The 24,916-nt window shown below is 41.5% G+C and overlaps 1 protein-coding gene across 4 annotated transcripts in view; it reads right to left on the bottom strand.

The window, feature by feature from the left end:
• The window catches only part of NRXN3 (neurexin 3), a 1,750,257-nt gene that overhangs the window by 1,178,828 nt on the left and 546,513 nt on the right, over positions 1-24,916 (bottom strand). For all 4 annotated transcript variants that reach the window (XM_028496242.1, XM_028496240.1, XM_028496243.1 and 1 more), the window contains one exon: positions 20,593-20,976. In XM_028496242.1, the coding sequence (XP_028352043.1) occupies positions 20,593-20,976 (384 nt within the window). The remainder of the gene's footprint in view (positions 1-20,592; positions 20,977-24,916) is intronic.

The raw sequence follows: 24,916 nt of genomic DNA, 5'->3' as shown, positions 1-24,916 counted from the left end.
GCAACGGGAGAGGCCACGGCAGTGAGAGGCCCGCGCACCGCAAAAAAAAAAAAAAAAAAAAAAAAAAAATGTGGACAGAAGACAGACTGCTAATCCAACTCTTCCTACTCTAATAGACTTCTTTGGGTGTTGTGAGGGTAAATGAACTCAAGGCTGTAAGAAAACTCTGCCAACCCCTAATATAAAATGAAGATATGGACTCTCCCCTAGAGAAAGGGGTACAAGGATTCACTGATCCACTGAGAAGCTTCGGCCTCTCCTGTTTGCCCCTGAAAAGTCATCTCTTGGGTCATGGTGGATTGTACTCTAACCAAGCGCTCACAATTGCCATTTCTTATTCTCTGCTCTGTCTTGACCAGACTTGAGTCATTCCTACAGGCCCCTGACCTTGAACTGTGTGTGCCCCCAAGCTTGAATACGGACACAAAAAGTGGAACATGACTCCCTTATCAGTTTCTCTTGGGAATCAGCCAACCGCAGTGAGACCTTATTGCTGTCAGACCCAATGGTTATTTCCCCATGCTTGTCCAACATCCCCTCCAAAGATTCTGCTTATCCCTGCTTGCCTTTTTTTCCCTAGAAAAGAAAAAGACATTTTTTTCTGTTTTGTTTGATTTTCCAGTACTTTCAGACCTCACTGTCATAGCATTCTCCCTATTGCAATAATGCCTTTCCTTCCCTTGCAATAATCTTTTTGAACAAACGCGTCTCCTTACTAAGCCCTGATGTGTTTTTCTTTGACATCTCAAATGCTATGAATATATGACTTTCTAAAGATATCTCAAATTCTCTCACTTCCCTTCATGTTCACAGTCACTGCCCTAGTCCAAATTTAGTCCACTATTGACTCTTTCCTGGAGAGCTAGTATTTTAGCATCAACTGTTAGTCTCCTCCAAGTCCCCTCCAATCCACTCTCCATCCCATAGCCAAAGTGATCTTTAAAAAATAAATCATGAAAATAAATAAATAATAAATCATGGTCATGTTACTTCTCTGCTTATCACTATTCAACAATTTGTCATTGCCTTTAGGATAAAGTCTAAATCAGTACCACACTGTACTATCAGAGGGCTATATGACCATGCCCCTGCCTCCCCCTCTACTCTCCCTCTCTGTACTCCAACCCCACCAACCCAGCTTCTGTTCCTTGGACTTTAACTTGATATTCTCCTTTTCATCCCTTGGGCTTGCAACAACCTTCTGCCTGGAAGACTACATCCACCCTTGCCTGGGTACCTCTTGTCTATCTTCCAAAGATCAGCTCAAGCATCATTACTTCGGGAAAATATTTCTGGATCCTCCAACTAGGCCTGGTTTTCCACACTTCTCAAGTTTAAGAAAGTTCCAAATTCTATGTGTAGCTGATGATTATTTGATGCCTTTCTCCTGTCTCCAGACTGTAAGTTCTATGAGGCCAACTCTGGGTCAATTTTTGCCCACCATTGTATCACTCAGGGGTTGCCATATTGTCTGGCATATTGCAGGCACTAAGTAATATTTGAATGAATATCATTTTAAATGATGGTGTGAAGAACAGCATAACATGCAAGAGCTTTCTTTTATATAGTATGATACATCCTTGAAATGGTGAGTCTTTGGAATAAATGACTTTTCCCAGTTTTATTGAGATATAAGTGATATATAGCACTGTAGGAGCTTAAGGTGTACAGCATGACTCGATTTATACGTATTGTGAAATGATCACCACAGTAAAGTTAACATCCATCATGTCATATAGATACCGCCCCAAAGAAGAAAAAGTGGTTTTTTTCCTTGTTATGAGAAATCTTAAGATCTACTCTCTTAACTTTCAAATACACCATACAGCAGTGTTAACTACAGTCATGTTCAAATGACTTTATTTTGATCCTGCATGTGAAACTGCGATAATTTCATCAGTCACGGAATAGCAGATAAATGAACCAGTAAACTGGAAAGTGTGTGTGTGTCTGTTTCATTTATCTTTACAGATGTAGATGTGTGTTATTTGGCTCTCTTTCAATATTTTACACTAATACCCTGATCCTAACCTAGCAGAAGTTTTTCTGCCACTTTAGAGAAAAGTCTTACCATGCTCACGGCTTCTGGGAGTAGAGAAATTGTAGTTCTATTTTGACTCAGATCTAGGCCCATTCTCTTCCCCTCTCCTCCTCCACCTCCAATTAATCTTGCACCTTAAATAAGGTCGTTCATGCAGCAGTAAGAACAGGATCTTGGTTATATGGGTTTCATGTCCAGTCTATCTTCCTGGAGGCAGTCACTTAGCATGACCTTGAGCTTCCTGAAGACTGAAGGCATCGTTTACCCTTTGTATCCTTTGTTCTTATCCTGGTGGCTATCACATGATAGGGTCTCAATCAATATTTGCTGAATGGTAGTAAACCACAGTGGTAATAGATGGTTTTCTGCTAACATTCTATGGCATCAGCCTTACCCACACAATATCCCTTCCACCCCCCCCCAAATCAATTTCTCCTTTCCTTCACATTCGCAGTGTCCTAATGCAATATAGTTGACCTAGGGCAACAAGCTCCTTATGAAATTCTGGCCAGGAAAAGTTTCTCTTTGGAGAGAATACAAGTTATTAAGCCTCACCAATTTCATTAGTCTCTGTTACCACTGACTACTCTAAATCAGCTCTTCTAACACTGACTGATGCCTTGACATTGGCAAACTCTGCTTGGATAATCATGCTCCTTCCTTAGAAAATTATATTTGAAATAAACACATAAAAACTAGGTTTCCTGCAGGAAATTTTTGGCTATAAGCATGAAATATAAGCCTAGAGCAAGACAATGTGCATGGGAGGGAGAATATATGGATTAAAAAGAAAAGAGTTGTCAAGTTTTTGGATGAAAAGATTGAGGGTACCTGTGCCCTGAATCTATCATTATCAACAAACATGTGTTAAGTACACACTATACATCAGGCCCTGGGCAGTGGCGAAGGCATGGTTCCGGCCTTCCTAGAGCATGTTATCTACTGTGCAAGATGGAGTATGTATTTCAAAAAATAAATACCAACTAAAAGCAGAGGGACAGATACGGAAGAAACAAAATTAAGAGGTCCATCAGGAGAGAAACAGGACACCAAGCATTAAGAACAGAGAAATACCAAAAATAATAGCCTGAAAAAAAGAAAATAATAGCCTGAATACCAGAACCCTAAGCAGCACACATTCAGAGCCCTGATAAAACCTCAAGCAGGAAAAGAATTCCAGACTTAAAAGTAAATCAGCACAGATTATAAGAGCATAATTCAGTGATTCCGAATTTTTAAACAAACAAAAAAATGGGATTCAATCATTCCTTACTATTCCTAGAGAGCCCAAATGTCTGAGCACCTTATCCCACTGAAGTTTCCTGGCCTCTGTTATGTTTTGTGGAGCCACCCTCAAACCAGGTAGCAAATCTTTCTGCCTCACCTCTAGTGCTGAAGCTGACGATTTTCTGCAGCTGATCCTGCTGGGTCTTAGGCTTCTTCTCCCTAAGCCCTTCTGCAATAATGGTCATAAGTATTATCTCGCCAAGAAAATATTCCCTGGGTAGCTTCTGGTCCAAGGAGAATGTGAAGACCATGGAGTGGACTCAAATCCAATTTTAAAACCTGCAGCTACGTCCAGCCATTTCACAGCTTGGAGGACAGCCTCCCCGACCTATCCACAGATCTGTAGTTATAAAATTTAAATGTTGTTTGCTGTAAGCCACTACGTTTTGGAGTGGCTTATTAACAACCTTATTGAGACAATAACTGGCAAATATAGCTACTGTGAAGTCATTAAAAAATACTTTTAAGTTTTTTTTTATAATTTGAGATAAAGGTTATAACATAATGCTAACTGACATTATGATAAAATTTTGAAATTATGATATAATTGAATCTATGAAAGCTAACTGAAAAACTCAGGATAGAAAATTACTTTTAAGATATATATTTTATACATACATTGCCCAAAGGAATAAAATAAAGCATTCCAGCATGTTAACAATGACCATCTCTGGTTGGTATAGTTATGCTTGATTTTAGCTTTTTTTATTATCTGCCATGAAATAGGTACTCAGTATTGGCTAAATAAAAAGTTGAACAAATAAATTTCCATATATCCAAATTTTCTACAGTGAACACATATCACTTTTGTAATCACAAGTGTTTATTTTTAAAAATGGGGATCCATGACCTAGAATATTGGTAATAACCCAATGGTGACAATTCTTTATGAGGCTTCTTCCCAGCAGTGGTAAACACTCCTAACAGAACTATAACCTGGAGATTGGTTTATTGATTAGCATTTTATGAACACATAATAATAAGACTCCTACCAAAGTCAAGGTTCATTATTTCAATTGTTCCATCAGAGTCCCCAGGAACACCTCTCTGTATTAAAAAAAAAAAAAAAAATGGGATGGGTCAAACATGTCATACACAGAGGGAAAAAAATGACAAGTGTTCTTGAAAGGGCTGAGGGCAAGAAAAGCAGGAAGGTGAAAGAAGGGTGAGCAAGAAGTGAGAGAATTGAAGGAAGGAAGGGGAAAAGAAAACTTACAAAGAAACCTTTCTGTTCAGCTTCATCTTGAGGACATACTGCTTCACCCTCACACCACTGCCATCAACCTCCATTTACAGAAAGCCCTGGGGGGCAAACCCAACATTAGAACGAGAACGCCTCTTCTGCAGCAGCCAAGTCATACCCTCGAGTAGGGATTGATATCCCAGTGCACTGCTCTGTGCTCCCCACAAAATTTTAGCCATTTGGTTTTGCAGAGTCATGACCCCCTCCTGCCAAGACCACCTCTCATTATCACAGTTCAAAAAGAGACTGCTTCCAGGCTAGGCAATGTGCTTGCAGAGGCCTTGGGGGCCTGTCCTTCCCTTCTACCTCTGTCACCTGTCTAGGCAGACCTAGGTGCCAGCCCACATTTTATGGCAGCCTCCATGCCAATCATTTTGAACAAACAAGGGTAAATTTCACCCCTCTGGGAAGGAACTGTCCATTAAAAGGTAGACATTATTGCTATATCAAGCCTAAAAGATGGATAGACAAGGGAAGAAAGGACTGTGTGAGACTGATCAGGAAGAAATAAAGAGCGAATAAAGAAGAGGAAAGGGGTTAGAGTAAGGAGGACAGGGAAGGACAAAGAGCGAGAGGGAGCAAAAGGGAACTGGAAACTCTTCTCACCAAGGTCAGTGCTTTGTTTCAGATGGTAGAAGTGCCTGCCCAGGATGCACGAGTCAGCCTCTCCTTCCACCCGAGCTGCGTTCTTTCCAAGCCTGCCCATCTGTCCACTAAGCAACACTGACTCTTGCTTCTCTACAGATAATGCTGGGAATAGCTGTTACAGGGCAAAGACGCTAGGCCTCAGCCTAAGGGAGCTGCTGGACGACTCTCCTCCAGGCACATCTCCACCTCTGCCCACCAGAAAATCCCAATCTCTGTCTGTGTGTGTGTGTGTGTGTGTGTGTGTGTGTGTGTGTGTGTGTCTGGGGGTGGTGGAGAGGAGGGACATTCAGGCCCCAAGTTTCTCCAAATTTATCAGCTAGTAAACCAGAATTCTAACTTCAGTAGAGTAACTCTTAGAGTTAACCCCACTCATTTAGGCTTTCATTCAGCCTTTCATTTTTTCCCTCCACAAACACGGAGTGAACTGCTTTTCTATCCTTAGCAGTGGGATACGTGATACATGCTTGATGGCAGGAGACAGATAAGCAAAACAAAATACAGAGAGGTCCAGGTTTATGGCTAAAGCGTGTGGTGTGTCTGTGTGTACATGTGGGTATGAATGTAGGTGTGAGTTTGGCTACCTGGTGGCCCTGGATAAACTGTGATAGGGCAAAGTCTATCTCACCAGCCCCAAGCTGTATAGATTTTGTGCTTTTTTGGAGCAGCCCCATGGAAACTTAAGAGTTCCTCTCCTTTACTTAGGAATCAAGAAAGTAGGCAAGAGGATGTGGAAGATCCTGATCACTCTTCTAAATCCTGAATTTACTTCAAATGCACAGTTTCTAGCACTGCTTATTCCTTAGATTCACCTCTGAAAGTCCTGAAGCAGAGAACAGACAGGGTTGGAAGATAAACAAGGACATCTCCATTTCCCCACAGCTCTTTTTCCCTCATGTGATACCACATCCCACCTCCAAGACCATCCATTTTAAGGAATGGCAAAGCATAATAGAAAATCTGATGGACTGGGTTTTACAAACGCTACCTCCAGTATTCACTAACGTTGTGACTATGACAAGTTATTTCATCTTTCTGAGCCTTGGTTTAATTAAAAGATATGAATGATATCTCAAACTTTATAAGCTTGTTCTAAATTTAAATGAGAGACCAATACTCCTTCAGGTATTAAACACAAAGTTACAGGCGTTGTGCTAAGATTTTTACATAATCATCTTATTTAAGCCTCACAACAACCCCAAAGAGTTTGTTTTATAGATCAGAAAGCTGAGGTTCAGAGAGGTTAAAAACACACCCAAGATCATATAATAATTAGTGATGGAATTAGCATTCATATCCAGCTCTGTTCAACACCAGAGCTCCTGCATCTTAAACATCAAGTTATACCTGGCATATAACAGGTACTCAGTAAATGTGAATTCCCTTTTTATACCTCCTGAGGTGTGCATTTCAGTGGGTTTGATAACCTTGGTACGACCCTACACTCTCTCCAAAGTCGCCTTTCAGTAGTTCCCCTATTCTTGGAGATGATCAGGAATCTGAATATTCAGACCACTTCTTTAAGCATCTCTTTTTAAACAGATGTGTTGATAATGTAAGGTTTGGGTAATGAGATTTCCCAGGCCATAAGCTGCTAACTGAATTAACTGCCTAGTCTATTTGCAATAAATAAAGGGACTATTACATGTAAAAAAAAAAAAATCACAAGGACCCACTGAGCTTGTGCAGAAAGGTTCGGAGCTGTGTTGCACGAGGATCTAACTGTCAGCTACGCAGGAAAACCACCCCAAAGGCACAAAGCTAGAGCACCTCCTGACATTGCTTTAGGATCGAGAGCTATGGTCCAGGTTTCAAAATATTGAGATACGAGTCCCACCATGACTACCTGTATGACTTTGGACCACTTGTGTAATACATAACCATCCGAACCTCAGTTCTTCCTTTGTAACTTATCAGCACCAGAATATATGATTTTTATGTTTCTGACCAACTCCAGCATTCAATGATTCTGTATCAGCTGATATTTGTCAAAACCACAGTTTCCTTGTCAAGTGATACCCTGAGATATTCCTAAGGCCAAAGATAAATGTAGCCTTGCTTTTGAAATATGTGATTTAACCACACTCAGTCTAGGACTATTTTGAGCAATAAGATTAGGAAATAAATGTGATGCTGCCTATTGTGGGCTCAAGATATTTTTTTTTCAGGATATACAACTAGCAATCACCTCTCAGAAATATACCAGTGAATCCCACTGGCCTCACAAATCCATAGTCCATATGACGTTACAATGTCCAATAATCATATGGGTTATTGCATTAGTAACAAATGCCTGCTGCTTAAAGGGGCAGAGCCACAAAGTTCCCTGGTTCTGGAAGCCATTCTTGCATTCAGTGAATACACAGCCCCTCCTCACCTTCCTTCATTCCCTCAATGACTATTGGATTATGGAGGAACTCAAGACCACAACAGATGAGGGCTACTTGAAGAAACTAATAAAGTTTATCCTGAGAATGACTGACAACCTTTCAGTGGAAAAATGACATTGCTCTTTAACTAACTAAAGGTCTACTACAGAAGAGCGTTTAGGTTTGATAGTTCTGTATATCCCAGGTGTCCAAGGCACAGTAAGTACCAAGTAAATATTAATTGAGGGATTAAATCCTGTACAGTTCCCAAAGCCAGCACCAAGATCAAAAGAAAGATATTAGAAGAATAGAGACTTCAGTTTACAGTAAACGGGAGATATTTAGAATAAAGGTATAGCTAATTTTATTGCACTTTGCTTTATTGCGCTTAGCAGATATTGTGTGTTTGACAAATTGAAGGTCTGTGGCAACCCTGTGCTGAACAAGAAGACTATCAGCACCATTTTTCCGATGGCATTTGCTCACTTTGCGCCTCTGTGTCACATTTTGGTAATTCTTACAATATTTCCAACCTTCCACCAGCAAAAAGATGACAACTCACTGAAGGCTCAGATGATGGGCAGCATTTTTTAGCAATAAAGTATTTTTAAATTAAGGTATACACATTTTTTAGACATAATGCTATTGCACACTTAATAGACTACAGTATAACATAAACACAGCTTTCATATGCACTGGAAAACCAAAAACTTCATGTGACTCACTTTACTGTGATATTTACTTTATTGAGGTAGTCTGGAACCAAACCTGCAGTATCTCCGGGGTATGTCTGTATTTGGCGCTCTCCAAAACTGAAACAGCAGCTTCTTGAAGAGTGAGCTCCCTTGTCACTGCGAGCAGTAGAATATACTGATCACAAAAGAGTAGGCTCTGGAGTGAAAGGTCCAGAAGAACTAGGTGACCTTAGGCAAGTTATTTAACCTACAGCAGGAAGCTCCAGACAAGGGGCTTGCAGAGAAGACTGAAATCTAAAAGACACAGGGCTTTCTCTCCCTGGAGGAAAAAAGAGGGGGAGCGTGCTAACCCCACAGATTTCATAAGGTTTCTGATTCACTGGCCTCTCAGAAGGTTCTGTTGGGGTTTGTCATTTTGATGAGAATGCCTTGCTGTAAAGGTTAAACATGCTAAGAAGCATGAAGTGATCTCCAAGAGACCTTGCATTTCCTTGCCAGGGACATAGCTGTCCAATAGTCCACAGAAGGGGGCCTTTTGAGAGCTATATACCCAGGGTTTCCGGCCCCAAGTCCCAAATGCACTTGTCACTCCAAAATTCTCTCTGTTGGGCTGGATTTATTTGTCATATGGGGTAATATGGGATCGTTGATGAAATAAGAGACATGTACACATGTCTTTTCCCTTCATATATCTTTTCTCTAAATCAACTGCCAACATTCTAAATAAATTTACCAACAAGAATAAGACTGGAGACTAACCAAATACCTTTGTTACAATGCATGATTGTACTGCTTAGTAATCCATGGGGACATAAACATACATCTTCATTAAATATGCACAAATACTGCTCCTGCAGTATCTTCGGATTTCTTTGAAAAATCCATTGATAGGAGAACCAAAAGGAGGGGCTAGAAACACTATATTCTATTCTTTGGGCAACTTATTTCCTACCTGGAGCCCTCAGTTTCCTGATCTAAAACTGGGGGTAGGGTGGTTGTGCTAGATGGTATCTGGGCCTCTGGCGAGATAAATAATTCTACAGCGCTTTACACTCATCTCGTTTTCTTTGGATCAGTCCAGGTCTAGGTTTCGGTTTGGCCCTTCTATTCATGACTGTTACATGTTTGCATTTCTCTTCCTTAATAATCTCTGATTATATTAAATACAGAACAGAAAAACATCTCAGAAACTAGAGGGAAACTACACGTGTGCTCTATCACTCACACATACACAATCCTCAGTATTGGGTGTCATTGATGTGAAGTCCTAATGGGAGTCCAGAATACAGAGAAATTAAAACTACGATTTTTCCTACCTATAAGGAAAGAATCTTTTAGCTTAATTTCAAATATGGCCACTTTTACAAGAGAAAGAGAAACAATTCATTTTTCCACCAAATACATGCAAAGCTTGGTTGAGATAATCACAGTAACAACAGACCATTTTAGCATAATTCTTCAATATCTGGGATTACCGTAGTCATGTCTTGATTCCAAATACAAACCATGTGAAGTATGGAGAAAAGCATGCTTTGGTATGTTCCCTTCTGGTGCAACCTTCCTTCCCCCTGTTAAGTTCTAGCCTATATCACATACTTAAACACAGAAATCATATCTAGGTCATTTCTACAACACAAGAAAAAACTGAATAAAAAAAACACCAGTCTGAGAATTTTTTCATTCTTGAATTGCAGAATTCTAGCTTCAGAAAGGGACATGCTGGCTTATGATCTCTGTGAGCACAACATACACTTTGACTCTATAATAAAGAGGCTCACAAAAAGCCAATTAAGCAACCACTGTTGATATTCTCAGTGGTAAATATGGAAACTGAGGCACAGAGAGAGAATAAGTCACATACGTTCAGAGTGGGACCAGTATACATAGGCGACTCCTAGCTATATCCCCTTAATCGCTACCTCACTCTTCCCCACTCCTCCCAAGACTCTCCAACTAACCTGAGATGCTTGAGTAGCACAGGGAAGAAACAACGGGCTTCTACGACCAAACCCTTATTCTAATCCAGTCTCGGCCACTCTTTAGCTGTGTTAGTAAATCCTATCAACATTGCCCCTTAAATATCTATTGGATATGTCCCCAGAACTCGACCTCCATTCTCCCTATCGCAGTTAGGACTCTTATTTCCCACCCCGAATTAATATAAATGCAAACTGAACTAACGCACACTGGTCTCTTGGCCTACTGTCTCCCACATGCCAATCATCCCTTGCCAGAGGGATCTGACTTTGTTATCCCATTGCTAAAACTGGCGTGCCCCCTTACGAGTTTGGTAAGGTCCAAACTTGTGGGGAGAACAAACAAGATGCCTCACAACTGGCCCTACCACTTCTTCAGCTACACCTTCTAAAACATCCCCTCAAATTTAAGACTCAGATACCATCCACGAGGAAAACTTCCTGTTTACAGAAGTCATCTTTGCATATCTGTTCCTTCTGCCTGAAATACTTTTCCCTGCCTGGTCTTCCTGGGAGATTCCTGCTACTCCACCTAGCCTCAGCTCTAGTGTCACCCAATCTCTGACACTGTCCATGATATTTCTCCTCGCATTTATGTCCTTTCCTCAGGTATCAGAATATATTGATATGTTTATGAGGAACATCACAATCAATTCTCTTGTATCTCGAAGGATCAATGCGGCCTCTGGCACACAGTACTCAACAGGTGCTTTGGAATGAATGACTTGGGGCCTTATTTTCTTCATCTAGGAAATGAGGCTAAGATTACGCAGCCTGCAGAATGGATGTGAGGGTTAAATGGCCCAGTGTATATTAAGAATACAAAGCAGGCATATAATTTCTCTCAAAAAAGTTAACTTTCCTTTCCTCTTAATCCAGACTGGAGCAAGGAAGGATTCATCTATCTGTGAAAAGACCCACGAAGCCAGAGAAGCTAAAAAATGCTATGACAATCCCCTTGTGCTGCATTTTGAAGCACTTGTTTCTCATAATTTAGCAGCATCTCAGTTTATTGCATCTATAATGGGCAGATGTCTGCTGGCAGTTAAGCAGCTTTTAGCAAAGGCAGTAATAAAGGTACAAAGCAGTAATATAAACGGCCACCATGTCTCTGCATTGGACAGAATCACAGCCAACAGCAGGTGTGTCACAGTTCTAAGCAGCTGTCACGCGCTGCCTCAAAGTGCTGACCTTCACATTCTCAGGCTGAACACAGGCCTAGCTGTAGATTTTCCAAAGATGGCCAAAGTCCCCAGCCTGTCCTTCTGAGACCCCTGGAGCTTCAAGCTTCTCAAATGACTAGAATCTTCTTCCCTTACTCTCTTCTTTAGACCATCAGGAGAAGCTGTGATCAGAGGTATCTCAGACCCCAACCTGGCAGAATAACACTTAGGAAGGGTTCATGGACTACAGGACAATTTTCTGGGATCATACAATCCTGGGCCTGTGGAAAGGAGAACAGGAAGAGAAACAAGAAGAGGCTGAATCTGAGCAACACTACGGTCATCACCAGAGATACAGCTGTGTGTCTTAACCCAATTAAAAAATGGGCAGAAGACCTAAAGTGACATTTCTCCAAAGAAGACATACAGATGGCTAAGAGGCACATGAAAAGATGCTCACCATCGCTAATTATTAGAAAAGTGCAAATCAAAACTACAATGAGGTGTCACCTCACACCAGTCAGAACAGCCATCATCAAAAGTCTACAAACAATAAATGCTGGAGAGGGTGTGGAGAAAAGGGAACCCTCCCACACTGCTGGTGGGAATGTAAATTGGTACAGCCACTGTGAAGAACAGTATGGAGCGTCCTTAAGAAACTAAAAACAGAGCTACCATATGATCCAGCAATCCCATTCCTGGGCATATATCTGGAGATAAATATGGTTCAAAAGGGTACATGCACCCCAATGTTCATTGCAGCACTATTTACAATAGCCAAGACATGGAAGCAACCTATATGTCCATCAACAGACGAATGGATAAAGATGATGTGGTACATATATACAATGGAATATTACTCAGTCATAAAAAATAGTGCCATTTGCAGAGACATGGACAGACCCAGAGACTGTCATACAGAGTGAAGTAAGTCAGAAAGAGAAAAACAAATATCATGTAATATCGTTTATATGTGGAATCTAGAAAAATAGTACAGATGAACTTATTCGCAAAGCAGAAACAGAGACAAAGATGTAGAGAACAAACTTATGGATACTAAAGAGGTGGCAGGGTGGGATGAAAGGGGAGATTGGGATTGACATATATACACTACTGTGTATAAAATATGTAACTAATGAGAACCTACTGTATAGCACAGGGATCTCTACTCAATGCTCTGTGGTGACCTAAATGGGAAGGAAATCCAAAAAAGAGGTGATACATGTATACGTATAACTGATTCACTTTGCAAACTAACACAACATTGTAAAGCAACTATACTCCGATAAAATTTTTTTTAAAAAAAGATGTGGTACGTATATGCAATGGAATATTACTCAGCCGTTAAAAAGAATGAAATAATGCCATTTGCAGCAACAAAGATGGACCTGGAGATTATCATACTAAGTAAAATAAGTCAGACAGAGGAAGACCTACATCATATGATATTGCTTATATGCGGAATCTTAAAAAATGATACAAATGAATTTATTTACAAAACAGACACAGACTCACAGACTTAGAGAAGGAACTTATGGTTACCAGGGGGGAACTGTGGGAGGGGAGGGATAGATTGGGAGCTTGGGATTGACATGTACACACTGCTATATTTAAAACAGATAACCAACAAGGACCTACTGAATAGCACAGGGAACTCTGCTCAATATTCTGTAATAACCTAAAGGGGAAAAGAATTTGAAAAAGAATGGATACATGTATGTGTACAACTGAATCACTTTGCTGTACACCTGAAACTAACAAAACATTGTTAATCAACTATACTCCAATATAAAATAAAAATTAAAAAAGCACCAATGGATAAGAAAAAATGGGGACATGTTGGTTGATGTTGATGGATTATGTATTTCTTGGTGGCCCTCTTTCTCTAATACATGTATTTACCCTTGAAAGGGGGTAAACAATGGACTGAAAAAGAGACAGTCTTTTAATGATCTTAAGAAATCCAAGGCTCTACTCATTAATCCAGCAATTAAAACTTTTAAGTCATGGACCTGAAGTATTCCCAGTATATCAAGGTATTCGTATTCTTAGATGAATGAATCAGAGACATGACAACTTCATCGCAGTGCTGATATGACTAAACTGAGCCTCCTAACCCAGACAGTACTGCAGACTGCAAGGAACAAGGACTAGCATCCCTGCCCTGACCTTCACTCACCTTTACCCCTCGACTCAGGATAAGGGAAGCCACTGCCAAGCTGATGACATTTGAGAATCACAGAGTTTTATAATTGGATGAGCCCTGAGAGAGCATGAAACCCAATTGCCTCATTTTATTTTTGCAGAACAGAGAGGCCAGAGGATCCAAGTAAGAATCTCAAGGTCACATATCTAAATAAAGGGCCTGGATGTTCCTAGGGGAAGAGGAGCAGAGCCTCAATGGCAGTGGAACAAGGGAAAGCAACAAGCATTTTTATATTTGACCCTGGAAGCCAGGGTTTCTTTTGTTCCCACACCAGTGAGTCAGTCTGAGCAGACCCCAGTAGATCCAGAACTGGTTATAAAGTGGTATATCATGTTGGACATACTTTGCTTTCTAATTGTTATCTCATTCTTTCCTATGATATTCCTGGATCATTGCCCTTGGTAGATTGCATTACAATTTGCAGATTATTAGACTGTGAGCTCAAGAATTGAAACTATGTCTTCTACAAATTTGTATCCTCACAACTTAGCTCACCAAGTTTGGTACAGAGAAAAGGTATGGAAATGTGAATGTTGAAGTTAATTCCAAAGAAGTATCATAGCTTCATTTCCTGCAATTTGAGGGACCAAAAGCCACTGAAACGAAAGCTACTTAAGAATGTGTTGAATATTTAAACATTTTGATAATCTCACTTCAATACTCTGAGGAAGGCGCAAAATGAATTTGAGCTTTTCATAACATATGACATGCTACCTAGTTTTCCAAAGAAGAGATCAATGTAGGTTGACCTAGGATGATAGTAGTAGAGAGGGAGAGAAGTGGACAGATGCAGGATGGGGTTAGATGAGGAGACGACAGGAACTTGCTGAGACAGACTGAATGAGATGGGAGAAGAAAAATCGAGGAAAATGCCAAGGACAATGGTGATGCCATTTACTGAGATGGAAAAAACTGAAAGTAAAAAAAAAAAAAAAAGAAAAGAAAAAAAAAGTCTAAGGCAGGGAGGAGGCACTGAAGATTTCTATTTTTCAATGTTATGATTAAGATATCTATCAAATATCCAAATGCAGATGTCAAGCAGACAACTGGATATAGAAATCTGGGGTTCCAGAGAGAGTTTGAGGCTAGAGAGACTGATTTGGGAATCACTGACATATAGATAATCCTTGACACTATGGCAGTGGATGAGGGTACAAAGGGCAATGTGCAGACCAGGAGGAGACCCAGGACAGAGGACTGGGACCCTTCCTCCAACATTTAATAACCTCGTAGTATGTGTATAGCACAGTGCTGGAGACTGTGGGAAAACAAAAATACCTAATGCACTGTTTTTCCTTCAATGACCTCATAATCCAACCCCTTTCATATATAAGAGAAGGAAAGGCTACTCAATGTAATGGAAAGTACAGTGGATTAGGAGTCAGGATCCATGAATTTTAACCATTCTACAGCTGCTCCAAGTTAAAGTGACATTAACTTCTCAGGGCTTCCAATTCCTCCCTTGCTGAAATAAGGATTAGGTACAGGTAACATCAACTGAACCTGCCAGGCCTGCTATGTCCTGATGTCTTGATTTCCATGTGGCATCCAAATGACACACTCTAGCCTCCTCTAAAGTCAGTGCCTCACCCTCCCCAGCAGGATGTACTGCTGCCCCAGGAGCACACAGCAGCCATCAGAGGGGCTGGCTGAAAGCGAAGTCCCCGAGCAGCTGCTGCCTGCAAGCCTTTCCTGCTGGAACACGGTCATTTGAGAGAACTCATAATATCTGCATTCTTGGTTTTCAGCTGGTGTTTATGTCAGATAAATGGAATCCCGGGGACCAGTGAGAAGAGCAGATTTACCCTCTCTATCACATATTCTTAGTTCTACAATTTAATATTCTCAAAGGCATCCAATTTCCATGACCCCAGGAAATATTTCTGTTTATCACACAGAAGTAGTCCATGTGGCTGGGCATCTATAACAGGACATGGCCTTAAGGATCAGGGTACCCCAAGCTTCACCATGAAAGAACACTAAGAAAATGGTTCAGTAAGATTATATATTTACTTATTAGGTGATCCTTCATATCTATTCTAGGTGACTGCCCACCTGGACGGAGCTGACTGTAGAAGAATAGACAGATGAACTAAACTGGGCCAATCGGGTTCTCTTTTTGGGAAATGTAAACTGTGAATGGAAAACTCCAGAACCCGTAGGTCAAGAGAGACGCATGGCTTCAATCACAGTGCCCTGGGATCCCCAGAGTTGTTCTGCTTCCCTTTTCAAGATGTAATTGGTGAGATCATCATTTGATCAATAACTCTCTAGGTAATCATGCAATATGTCTTCTTCCTTTACTCTGTTAGCCATTGTCAATTCTGTAGCTTGCAACCAAGAGAACCTTACCTAGTAAGTATCAGTGTCCCCATTTTACAGATAAGGAAACTGAGACTCGGACAAAATAAAAAATTTGTTGTATATTACCTAGCTACTGACAGAACCAACTCAGGAACCAAGGTCCATCTGACTGAAATTCATGCCATTAACCACTAGGTCATCCTGACTCTAAGTGCTATAGTGTAGGTTATTTTTGTCATAGGGATGAACCTGTGCTGAGTCCTATTTTATTTCTTGCTAAACAAATGATGGCATACATTCAGGAAAAGCCATCTAAGGGAAGGGGATAGAATCTGCAGTGGCCTCAAATTGAAGCTTGATGGTCCACAAATAAATTAAATCCATAGCCTTGCCTATTGACATTTGGTCCCCATTAATTGAACTAAGCAGTCTGGCTACACTGACAAGGAGAAGATGCCTCCGTTGTCCCAAGTCAACTGATCATATCATCTTAGATAAGACAAAATGTTTCCTCTGCACAATAGGATTTTTTAAATGGCAGGCAATCTTCCAGGAGAGTAAAGCATTTCAACCAAACAAATTGGCATGAAGTAGCTAAGCAGACCTTAGCTTTTTAGGTCATGGAGATGTCTCCCACATCAATATGATTAACAAATAACAAACCAGAACAGCTACAGCTGAACAACTGGAATGGATGGATCTATCTACATCTCCTTAGAACAGTATCAGATCATGGTGAAAAAAAAGTCTAAATACAACACCAAGCCAACTGTTATATGTCAAAATTTAGAGTTGCCCATCTTCACAGGCAGTAGAAGCACTCTTGTGAGGATACAAGCAAGAGACATCCATTTTTACTATCAGAGAAAGACACTCATGCAAATTAACCTTAGCCTCATGTACTCATTTATTTCCTAGTTCCCTTGCCTTAGTCCCTTGTCTTTGGCTGACACCTTTAACCTGGGAATTGTACCTTAGACTGATGTGCTTGCTCACCTTGCTTGGGTTCTTGGGCTATTTTGATCCAGTGTCTGATCTGAGCCACCCCTGACTCTGCTTTGTCTCTGAATACCAGTTTTCAGCAACCCACCTATGCTTTCTCCATTTTATAGAAACAAGTGCCTCTTTCAAACACTACCATTCCTGTTGTGGGGCCAGTGATACCAAGGGATGGACACTACTATAAAGCCCAAGTAGAGGACACCGTTGGGGCTAGATGGGACACACTGCCTTAGGAATTGTCTTAGTCTTATCACATTTGGTACAAATGATCAATTCTAGGCTTAGGGTTAATGCTTCTAGAAAAAAACTAGAGGATGGTGAATTGAGTGAACTTGTTGATGGTGTTATGGTGCGTGGGGCAACATTCCTTGACAAAGGGGATCACGCTCTTGCATAAAGAATGTTAATGCTCTTCCTTTACCACTCTTCAGAAGTGCCTATAATGGATACTGAGGGTCAGAGGTAGAGAGAGGCCATAGTTTTATTATTAATAGCAGACAAGAAAATCTAAGAAACCTCAGGTCCCCTTTTCCCAACCATCACTCACCCGTGTAGGCATGGCCTCTCCCATCTGTCTGCCCTGCTATTCCCCTAAAAGATCAGGCATGACATCTACCAAGCGTTAGCACAGTTCCCACCTTTCCTTGTCCAGTAGGACTATACACCCCTTGAACAAAACCAGGAGCTGTGTCGGTGTTTTTGTTTTTGATTTTTGCATTGCCAGCATCTAATACAGTGCCTGGAACAAATTAGGGTTTCAATAAATGTCTGCTGCATGTATGAAAAATGCACAAAAGTCAAAAGCATCTCCACTGACAAATCAGTTTCAATAAAGAAAAACAGCGTCATAGGGAAACGACTTTCTTTGCCAGCAAAGTAGAGTCCTATCATTTTTACACTCCACCGATTCATTCTGAACATGGTGTCAGGAACAATACAGGGCCAAAAAACAATTAGCGGGGGAACAAAACAATCAGTTGAACCATCTGGGATTTGAGCGACATGTAGATTAAATGTCTTAAATTTGCCAGGCTCCTTCTCATTTGGCCACAATGGATGATTCTTGGCTGCACTGTACCAGGAATAATTGTCCCTCATATATCCCCAATCAGCTGCCTTTTAATGACTAGTCAGAAGTGACAATGTAAAAGGTGCAGTGACTTTCACTGTACTTGGCAAATCTTGGACCAACTCCCATTGATTTGCCCTTGGGACAGCTGATCTCAGGGACACCTTGTTCAGCTGTCTCCAGTCACTGCTGCTTGTCTTCAGTAACCACAAGGCCCCTGAGCTGGAAAGACACCCAGGAGAGAGAAGTGAGATGTCTGAAGGGACCTTCGGTTCTTACACTACCTTCCTGGACAGTGGATGATCCATAATTTCCTGGCTTATATCAAAATGGTCTCATGCATCCCAGAGGTCGAATGACTTTTCTATCTCCCCAAACCAGCAACCAGGATAGCCTACCCTAAAAAGAGATTTGGAAAGAGTTCAGGAGCTTGACAGACTGGCCAGCCAAATGAGACCCACTTCTGTTCCGGATGGCCGCCTCCCCGTGTTAGCTCATGTTCTGGGGTGGCTGCTTTGAAAATTCAGTGAATCTGAATTTCACTTCTATGAGCCCCCCAAAAGCTCCTTTTCCTTTACTCCAATATCCTGTGTCCTCCTTTTGGTCCAGCTGTAGGGAAGGTTTGCAGTTCTCTTGAAATATACTTTAACTAGCAATATGGCTGACCTCACAAAAATGACTCCTTGAAAATCCTTGACTGGTTATCCAAGCATGTTCCAGGATCCCTCCTTATCACCAGACTTCTGATACCTGGACAATTCTGGCCACTGGTAGTCTTTAAGGATGAGACCCTGCATGTCCCTCTCCTCAGGAAAGTCTTCACTAAATTTCCATGTCCCCCTAGTGGTCCAGCCCATGCTGCTGCCTTGTATCATTTTATTACTGCTTCTTATATCGATGTGTCAACTCCTCAGCTAAAGAAATGATAAGCTTCTGTAGACAGACAGACACAGTCTCCTCAAAGCCCTAGAACTATGCCCTCAGCAAACTTGATAACTATGTAAATTATCCTTTCATACAAAATAGAGACTGACAACTCATGGACAGCCAGCCAGATTCTGTGTGCTTGGCATATAAAACAATTAACCAAGCTGCAATCTGGATGTGGCTTATTGACTAGGATCTCCTTGTCTTGATGTTGCCTCTTTGCCTACCTTTATCTCTGGCCTTTACCCAAACTGTAAATTCAGTGCAAGTGTAAGATCCTAAAGCGGTAGAGAGAAAGGGGCTTCCCCCAGCATCCTGGCCTGTTGTAAATGGTCAGCCCCCATTCTTTGTCCCCCAACTCTTCAGCTACCTCACACACCCTTCCCCCCACCTCACTACACACTCCATTCTGTTATGGACTTTGTTTGGTTCCTCAACTGTGCCATGGTCTCTTTTCATTTTTTTTTAGAGGCGATTTTTTTTTTAAGTTTTTTTTTTCCTTGATGTGGACCATTTTTAAAGCCTTTATGGAATTTGTTACAGTATTGCTTCTGCTGCTTATACTTTGGTTTTTTGGCTGCGAGCCATGTGGGATCTGAGCTCCCCGACCAGGGATCAAACCCGCATCCCCTGCACTGGAAGGCGAAGTCTCAACCACTGGATCGCCAGGCAAGTCCCGGTGTGCCATGGTCTCTTACCTCTTGGCTCACGTTGCCCTCATGTAAAAGACACCCGGCTTCCTCCCACCTCGTTGCCAAGCTAACTCTTACTGATATTTCAAGTCTCAACCTATATATTTCTTTCTTGAAGAAGCTTTCTATGAACCTCTACAGTATGTTGGGTCCCCTTGCAAAGGCCTCCCAAACTTCTCTGTGCTTTTCCTTTAATGATGTTGATGACAATAATTATGACTGTAACATCGCTAACATTTACTAAATGCTTTCCATAGTCCAGGACCCTACTGACTCACTTAATCCTCATTAACAGCCTGTGAGGTAGGTACCTAATTATCTCCATTTTGATAATGAGGAAATCAAGTCTCAAAGATATTATCTTGAGAAAGTTTGTATCGCTCCATGAGGGCCATATCTCTCATCCAGTCTGGCCCCAGAATTCATGTTCTTAACCAACACATAACACTGCTTCTTATAAAACTCAACATGTCTGTGATTATTTAACAGCTAAGTATTCCACTAGGCAGCAAGCTCCACAGAACAGGGCTGGGGCTATTTTGTTCAATAGTGTTTTTCTAAAGCCTAATCCAAGAGCTATAGCATGTAGAAAGCATCAAAAAGCATGAGTTAAATGAACAAATGAAACAGCCAGTTGGTGAGCCCACCCAGAGTCCCAAAAGAATTCACCTTCTCAAATAGATGTCTAACACTTAATCAAGAAAGTAGCATGATCATGGTAATATTTACTCTAAAGTTTCCCTCTCTGCAACCCAACCCTACCCAAACAAATCCAAGCATCCAGCACTAGAAAGAGTATGATCTGGAAAGCAGTGAACCCAAGAAAATTCTTCTCCAGAAGAACGCAAGCACAGGGAGGTCCAAAGGGAGCACCTGTAGTAGCAAAGGAAGCACAAGCAGGTGTATCCAGGGACACAGCTGCAGCACGTCACCCCCACTCAGACCCAGTGTGCCGCTACGAGGGCCTACTCACCCCTCTCGCAGGTTCGGCCCCAGTAGCCAGTGCCCGTGCAGTCGCAGATGAAGCGGTTCCAGCCATCTTTGCACACGGCGCTGTTCTTGCAGGGGTAGCTGTCACACTGCTTAGCGCTCATCCGTGAGCAGGAGGACTTGACGCCCGCAGCATTCTGCATCTCCGCCAGCTGCCGGATGTTCTTGCTGCGCCCGTCAATGAACAGGTCACGGATGCAGCCCACGTAGCCATAGTTGAGCATGGCGGTCCAGAGCTCAGTGGGGAGGATGAGGCCAGCACGGTGCTCCGGCAGCCCGCCCAGGTACATGTCCCCCTCCAGGTCCAGGATCTCGCTCTCCCCACTAGCGGTGAACGGCGTGCGCCTGCTGTTCACTGATATGGTACCTGGGATGGGAGGACAGAAACAGAGTGAGCTAACAGCCCTCTTGGCATCACAGGTGAGGCTGCCAGTGGATGAACCAAATGAAAGGAGCCTAGCAGGTGAGATGGGAGACCACTGTTGCCTGGCCAGGAAGGAACAATGTAAGCAAGGGAAAGAAATGCCGCAAAATGGTAAAAAGGACAATGTACGCCATTTGGTTCCAATCCCTGCCAGCTAAGACAGCCTGGCCCAGAGGAGGACCCAGGACAATCTCAGTGGCCTAGCACCTAGTATGATTATCTTTTTTTCTACCTAAAAGTCTTGGCTGAGAGGCTGCACATCATACAGGCTGAGAGCAGCACAGACCCTGCCTGTGTTTAAATCCCAGCCCTGCCACGTACTAGCTGGATTGCCTTGAGGAAGTGACTTCTCTTTCCTGGTCCTCAATTGCCTTAGCTGTAAAATGGGAAAACAACTGTCCCCACCTCACAGGTTGGTGTGATAAGTAAATGAGCTCATATATGTAAGGGGCTTCTTACTCTGTACCTGGGACAGAGGCTGTAGGCCCTGCCTGAGTCTTCATCACTGGCTCACCATCACCAGAAGGATGGAACCCGCTCTTCTCTCTCTCTCTCCATGAGCTGATACCCGCTGTACTGGCCTTAGCTACCAGCCATGCCAGGGCATATTTTCGACATTCATTGCCTTTGATAAATTTTAACTGGAACGTGTTTCTTTCTTTCTTTTTTTTTCTTGACTACAGATCTAATATTTTATTTTTTTAATGTTTTTAACACCTTTACTGGAGTATAATTGCTTTACAATGTTGTGTTAGTTTCTGCTGTACAACAAAGTGAATCAGCTATACGTATACATATATCCCCATGTCCCCTCCCTCTTGCATCTCCCTCCCATCTTCCCTATCCCATCCCTCTAAGTGGGCACAAAGCACAGAGCGGATCTCCCTGTGCTATGCAGCTGCTTCCCACTAGCTATCTATTTTACATTTGGTAGTGTATATATGTCAGTGCTAATCTCTTACTTCGTCCCAGCTTACCCTTCCCCCTCCCCGTGTCCTCAAGTCCATTCTCTACGTCTGCGTCTTTATTCCTGTCCTGCCCCTAGGTTCTTCAGAACCATTTCTTTATTAGACTCCATATATATGTGTTAGCATACAGTATTTGTTTTTTGCTTTCTGACTTACTTCACTCTGTATGACAGATTCTAGCTCCATCAACCTCACTACAAATAACTCAATTTTGGGCTTCCCTGGTGGTGCAGTGGTTGAGATTCTGCCTGCTAATGCAGGGGACACGGGTTCGAGCCCTGGTCTGGGAGGATCCCACATGCCGCGGAGCAGCTAGGCCCGTGAGCCACAACTACTGAGCCTCCGGGTCTGGAGCCTGTGCTCCGCAATGAGAGGCCGCGATAGTGAGAGGCCACATAGCACGATGAAGAGTGGCCCCCACTTGCCACACTAGAGAAAGCCCTCGCACAGAAACGAAGACCCAACACAGCAAAAATAAATTAATTGATTAATAAACTCCTACTCCCAACATCTTCTTTAAAAAAAAATAAATAAATAACTCAATTTTACTCCTTTTTATGGCTGAGTAATATTCCACTGTATATATGGGTCACATCTTCTTTACCCATTCATCTGTCGATGGACACTTAGGTTGCTTCCATGTCCTGGCTATTGTAAATAGTGCTGCAATGAACACTGTGGTACATGACTCTTTTTGAATTATGGTTTTCTCAGGGTATATGTCCAACAGTAGGACTGCTGGGTCATATAGTAGTTCTATTTTTAGTTTTTAAAGGAACCTCCATACTGTTCTCCATAGTGGCTGTATCAATTTACATTCCCACCAACAGTGCAAGAGGGTTCCCTTTTCTCCACACCCTCTCCAGCATTTACTGTTTGTAGATTTTTTGATGATGGCCATTCTGACCGATGTGAGGTGATACCTCACTATAGTTCTGATTTGCATTTCTTTAATGATTAGTGATTTTGAGCATCCTTTCATGTGTTTGTTGGCAATCTGTGAGGGCTGTCTTTTCATCTTGTTTATGGTTTCCTTTGCTGTGCAAAAGCTTTTATGTTTCATTAGGTCCCATTTGTTTATTTTTGTTTGTATTTCCATTTCTCTAGGAGGTGGGACAAAAAGGATCTTGCTGTGATTTATGTCATAGAGTTGTTCTGCCTATGTTTTCCTCTAAGAGTTTTAGAATGCCTGGCCTTACATTTAGGTCTGAAATCCATTTTGAGTTTATTTTTGTGTATGGTGTTAGGGAGTATTCTAATTTCATTCTTTTACATGTAGCTGTGCAGTTTTCTCAGCACCACTTATTGAAGAGGTTGTCTTTTCTCCACTGTATATTCTTGCCACCTTTAACAAAGATAAGGTGACCACAGGTGCGTGGGTTTATCTCTGGGCTTTCTATCCTGTTACATTGATCGGTATTTCTATTTTTGTGCCAGTACTGAACTGTCTTGATTACTATAGCTTTGTAGTTTAGTCTGAAGTCAGGGAGTCTGATTCCTCCAGCTCTGTTTTTCTTTCTCAAGATTGCTTTGGCTATTCAGGGTCTTTCGTGTTTCCATACAAATTGTGAAATTTTTTGTTTTAGTTCTGTGAAAAATACCATTGGTAGTCTGATAGGGATTGCACTGAATCTGTAGATTGTTTTGGGTAGTACAGTCATTTTCACAATGTTGATTCTTCCAATCCAAGAACATGGTATATCTCTCCATCTGTTTGTTTCGTCTTTAATTTATTTCACAGTGTCTTATAGTCTTCTGAGTAAAGGTCTTTTGTCTCCTTAGGTAGGTTTATTCCTAGGTATTTTACTCTTTTTGTTGCAGTGGTAAATAGGAGTGTTTCCTTAATTTCTCTTTCAGATTCTTCATCATTAGTGTATAGGAATGCAGGAGATTTCTGTGCGTTAATTTTGTATCCTGCTACGTTACCAAATTCATTGATTACCTCTAGTAGTTTTCTGGTGGCATCTTTAGGATTCTCTATGTATACAGTATCATGTCATCTGCAAACAGTGACAGTTTTACTTCTTCTTTTCCAATTTGGATTCCTTTTATTTCTTTTTCTTCTCTGATTGCTGTGGCTAAAACTTCCAAAAATATGTTGAATAATAGTGGTGAGAGTGGGTGACCTTGTCTTGTTCCTGATCCTCGAGGAAATGGTTTCAGTTTTTTACAATTGAGAATGATGTTGGCTGTGGGTCTGTCATATATGGCCTTTATTATGTTGAGGTAGGTTACCTCTATGCCTACATTCTGGAGAGTTTTTATCATAAATGGCTGTTGAATTTTGTTGAAAGATTTTTCTGCATCTGCTGAGATTATCATATGGTTTTTATCCTTCAGTTTGTTAATGAGATTGATTTGTGTATATTGAAGAATCCTTGCATTCCTGGGGTAAACCCCACTTGATCACAGTGTATGAACCTTTGAATGTGCTGTTGGATTCTGTCTGCTAGTATTTTGTTGACGATTTTTGCATCTATGTTCATCAGTGATATTGGCCTGTAGTTTTCTTTCTTTGTGACATCTCTGTCTGCTTTTGGTATCAGGGTGATGATGGCTTCATAGAATGAGTTTGGGGTTTTCCTCCCTCTACTATATTTTAGAAGAGTTTGAGAAGGATAGGTGTTAGCTCTTCTCTAAATGTTTGATAGAATTCGCCTGTGAAGCCACCTGGTCCTGGGCTTTTGTTTGTTGGAAGATTTTTAATCACAGTTTCAATTTCAGTGCTTGTGATTGCTCTGTTTATATATTCTATTTCTTCCTGGTTCAGTCTCAGAAGGCTGTGCTTTTCTAAGAATTTGTCCATTTCTTCCAGTTTGTCCATTATATTGGCATATAGTTGCTTGTAGTAATCTCTCATGATGCTTTGTATTTCTGCAGTGTCAGTTGTTACTTCTCCTTTTTCATTTCTAATG

Source organism: Physeter macrocephalus, chromosome 11, assembly GCF_002837175.3.
Source record: "Physeter macrocephalus isolate SW-GA chromosome 11, ASM283717v5, whole genome shotgun sequence".
NCBI classification, from domain to species: Eukaryota; Metazoa; Chordata; class Mammalia; order Artiodactyla; family Physeteridae; genus Physeter; species Physeter macrocephalus.
This window is presented reverse-complemented; position numbering and strand designations above follow the sequence as displayed.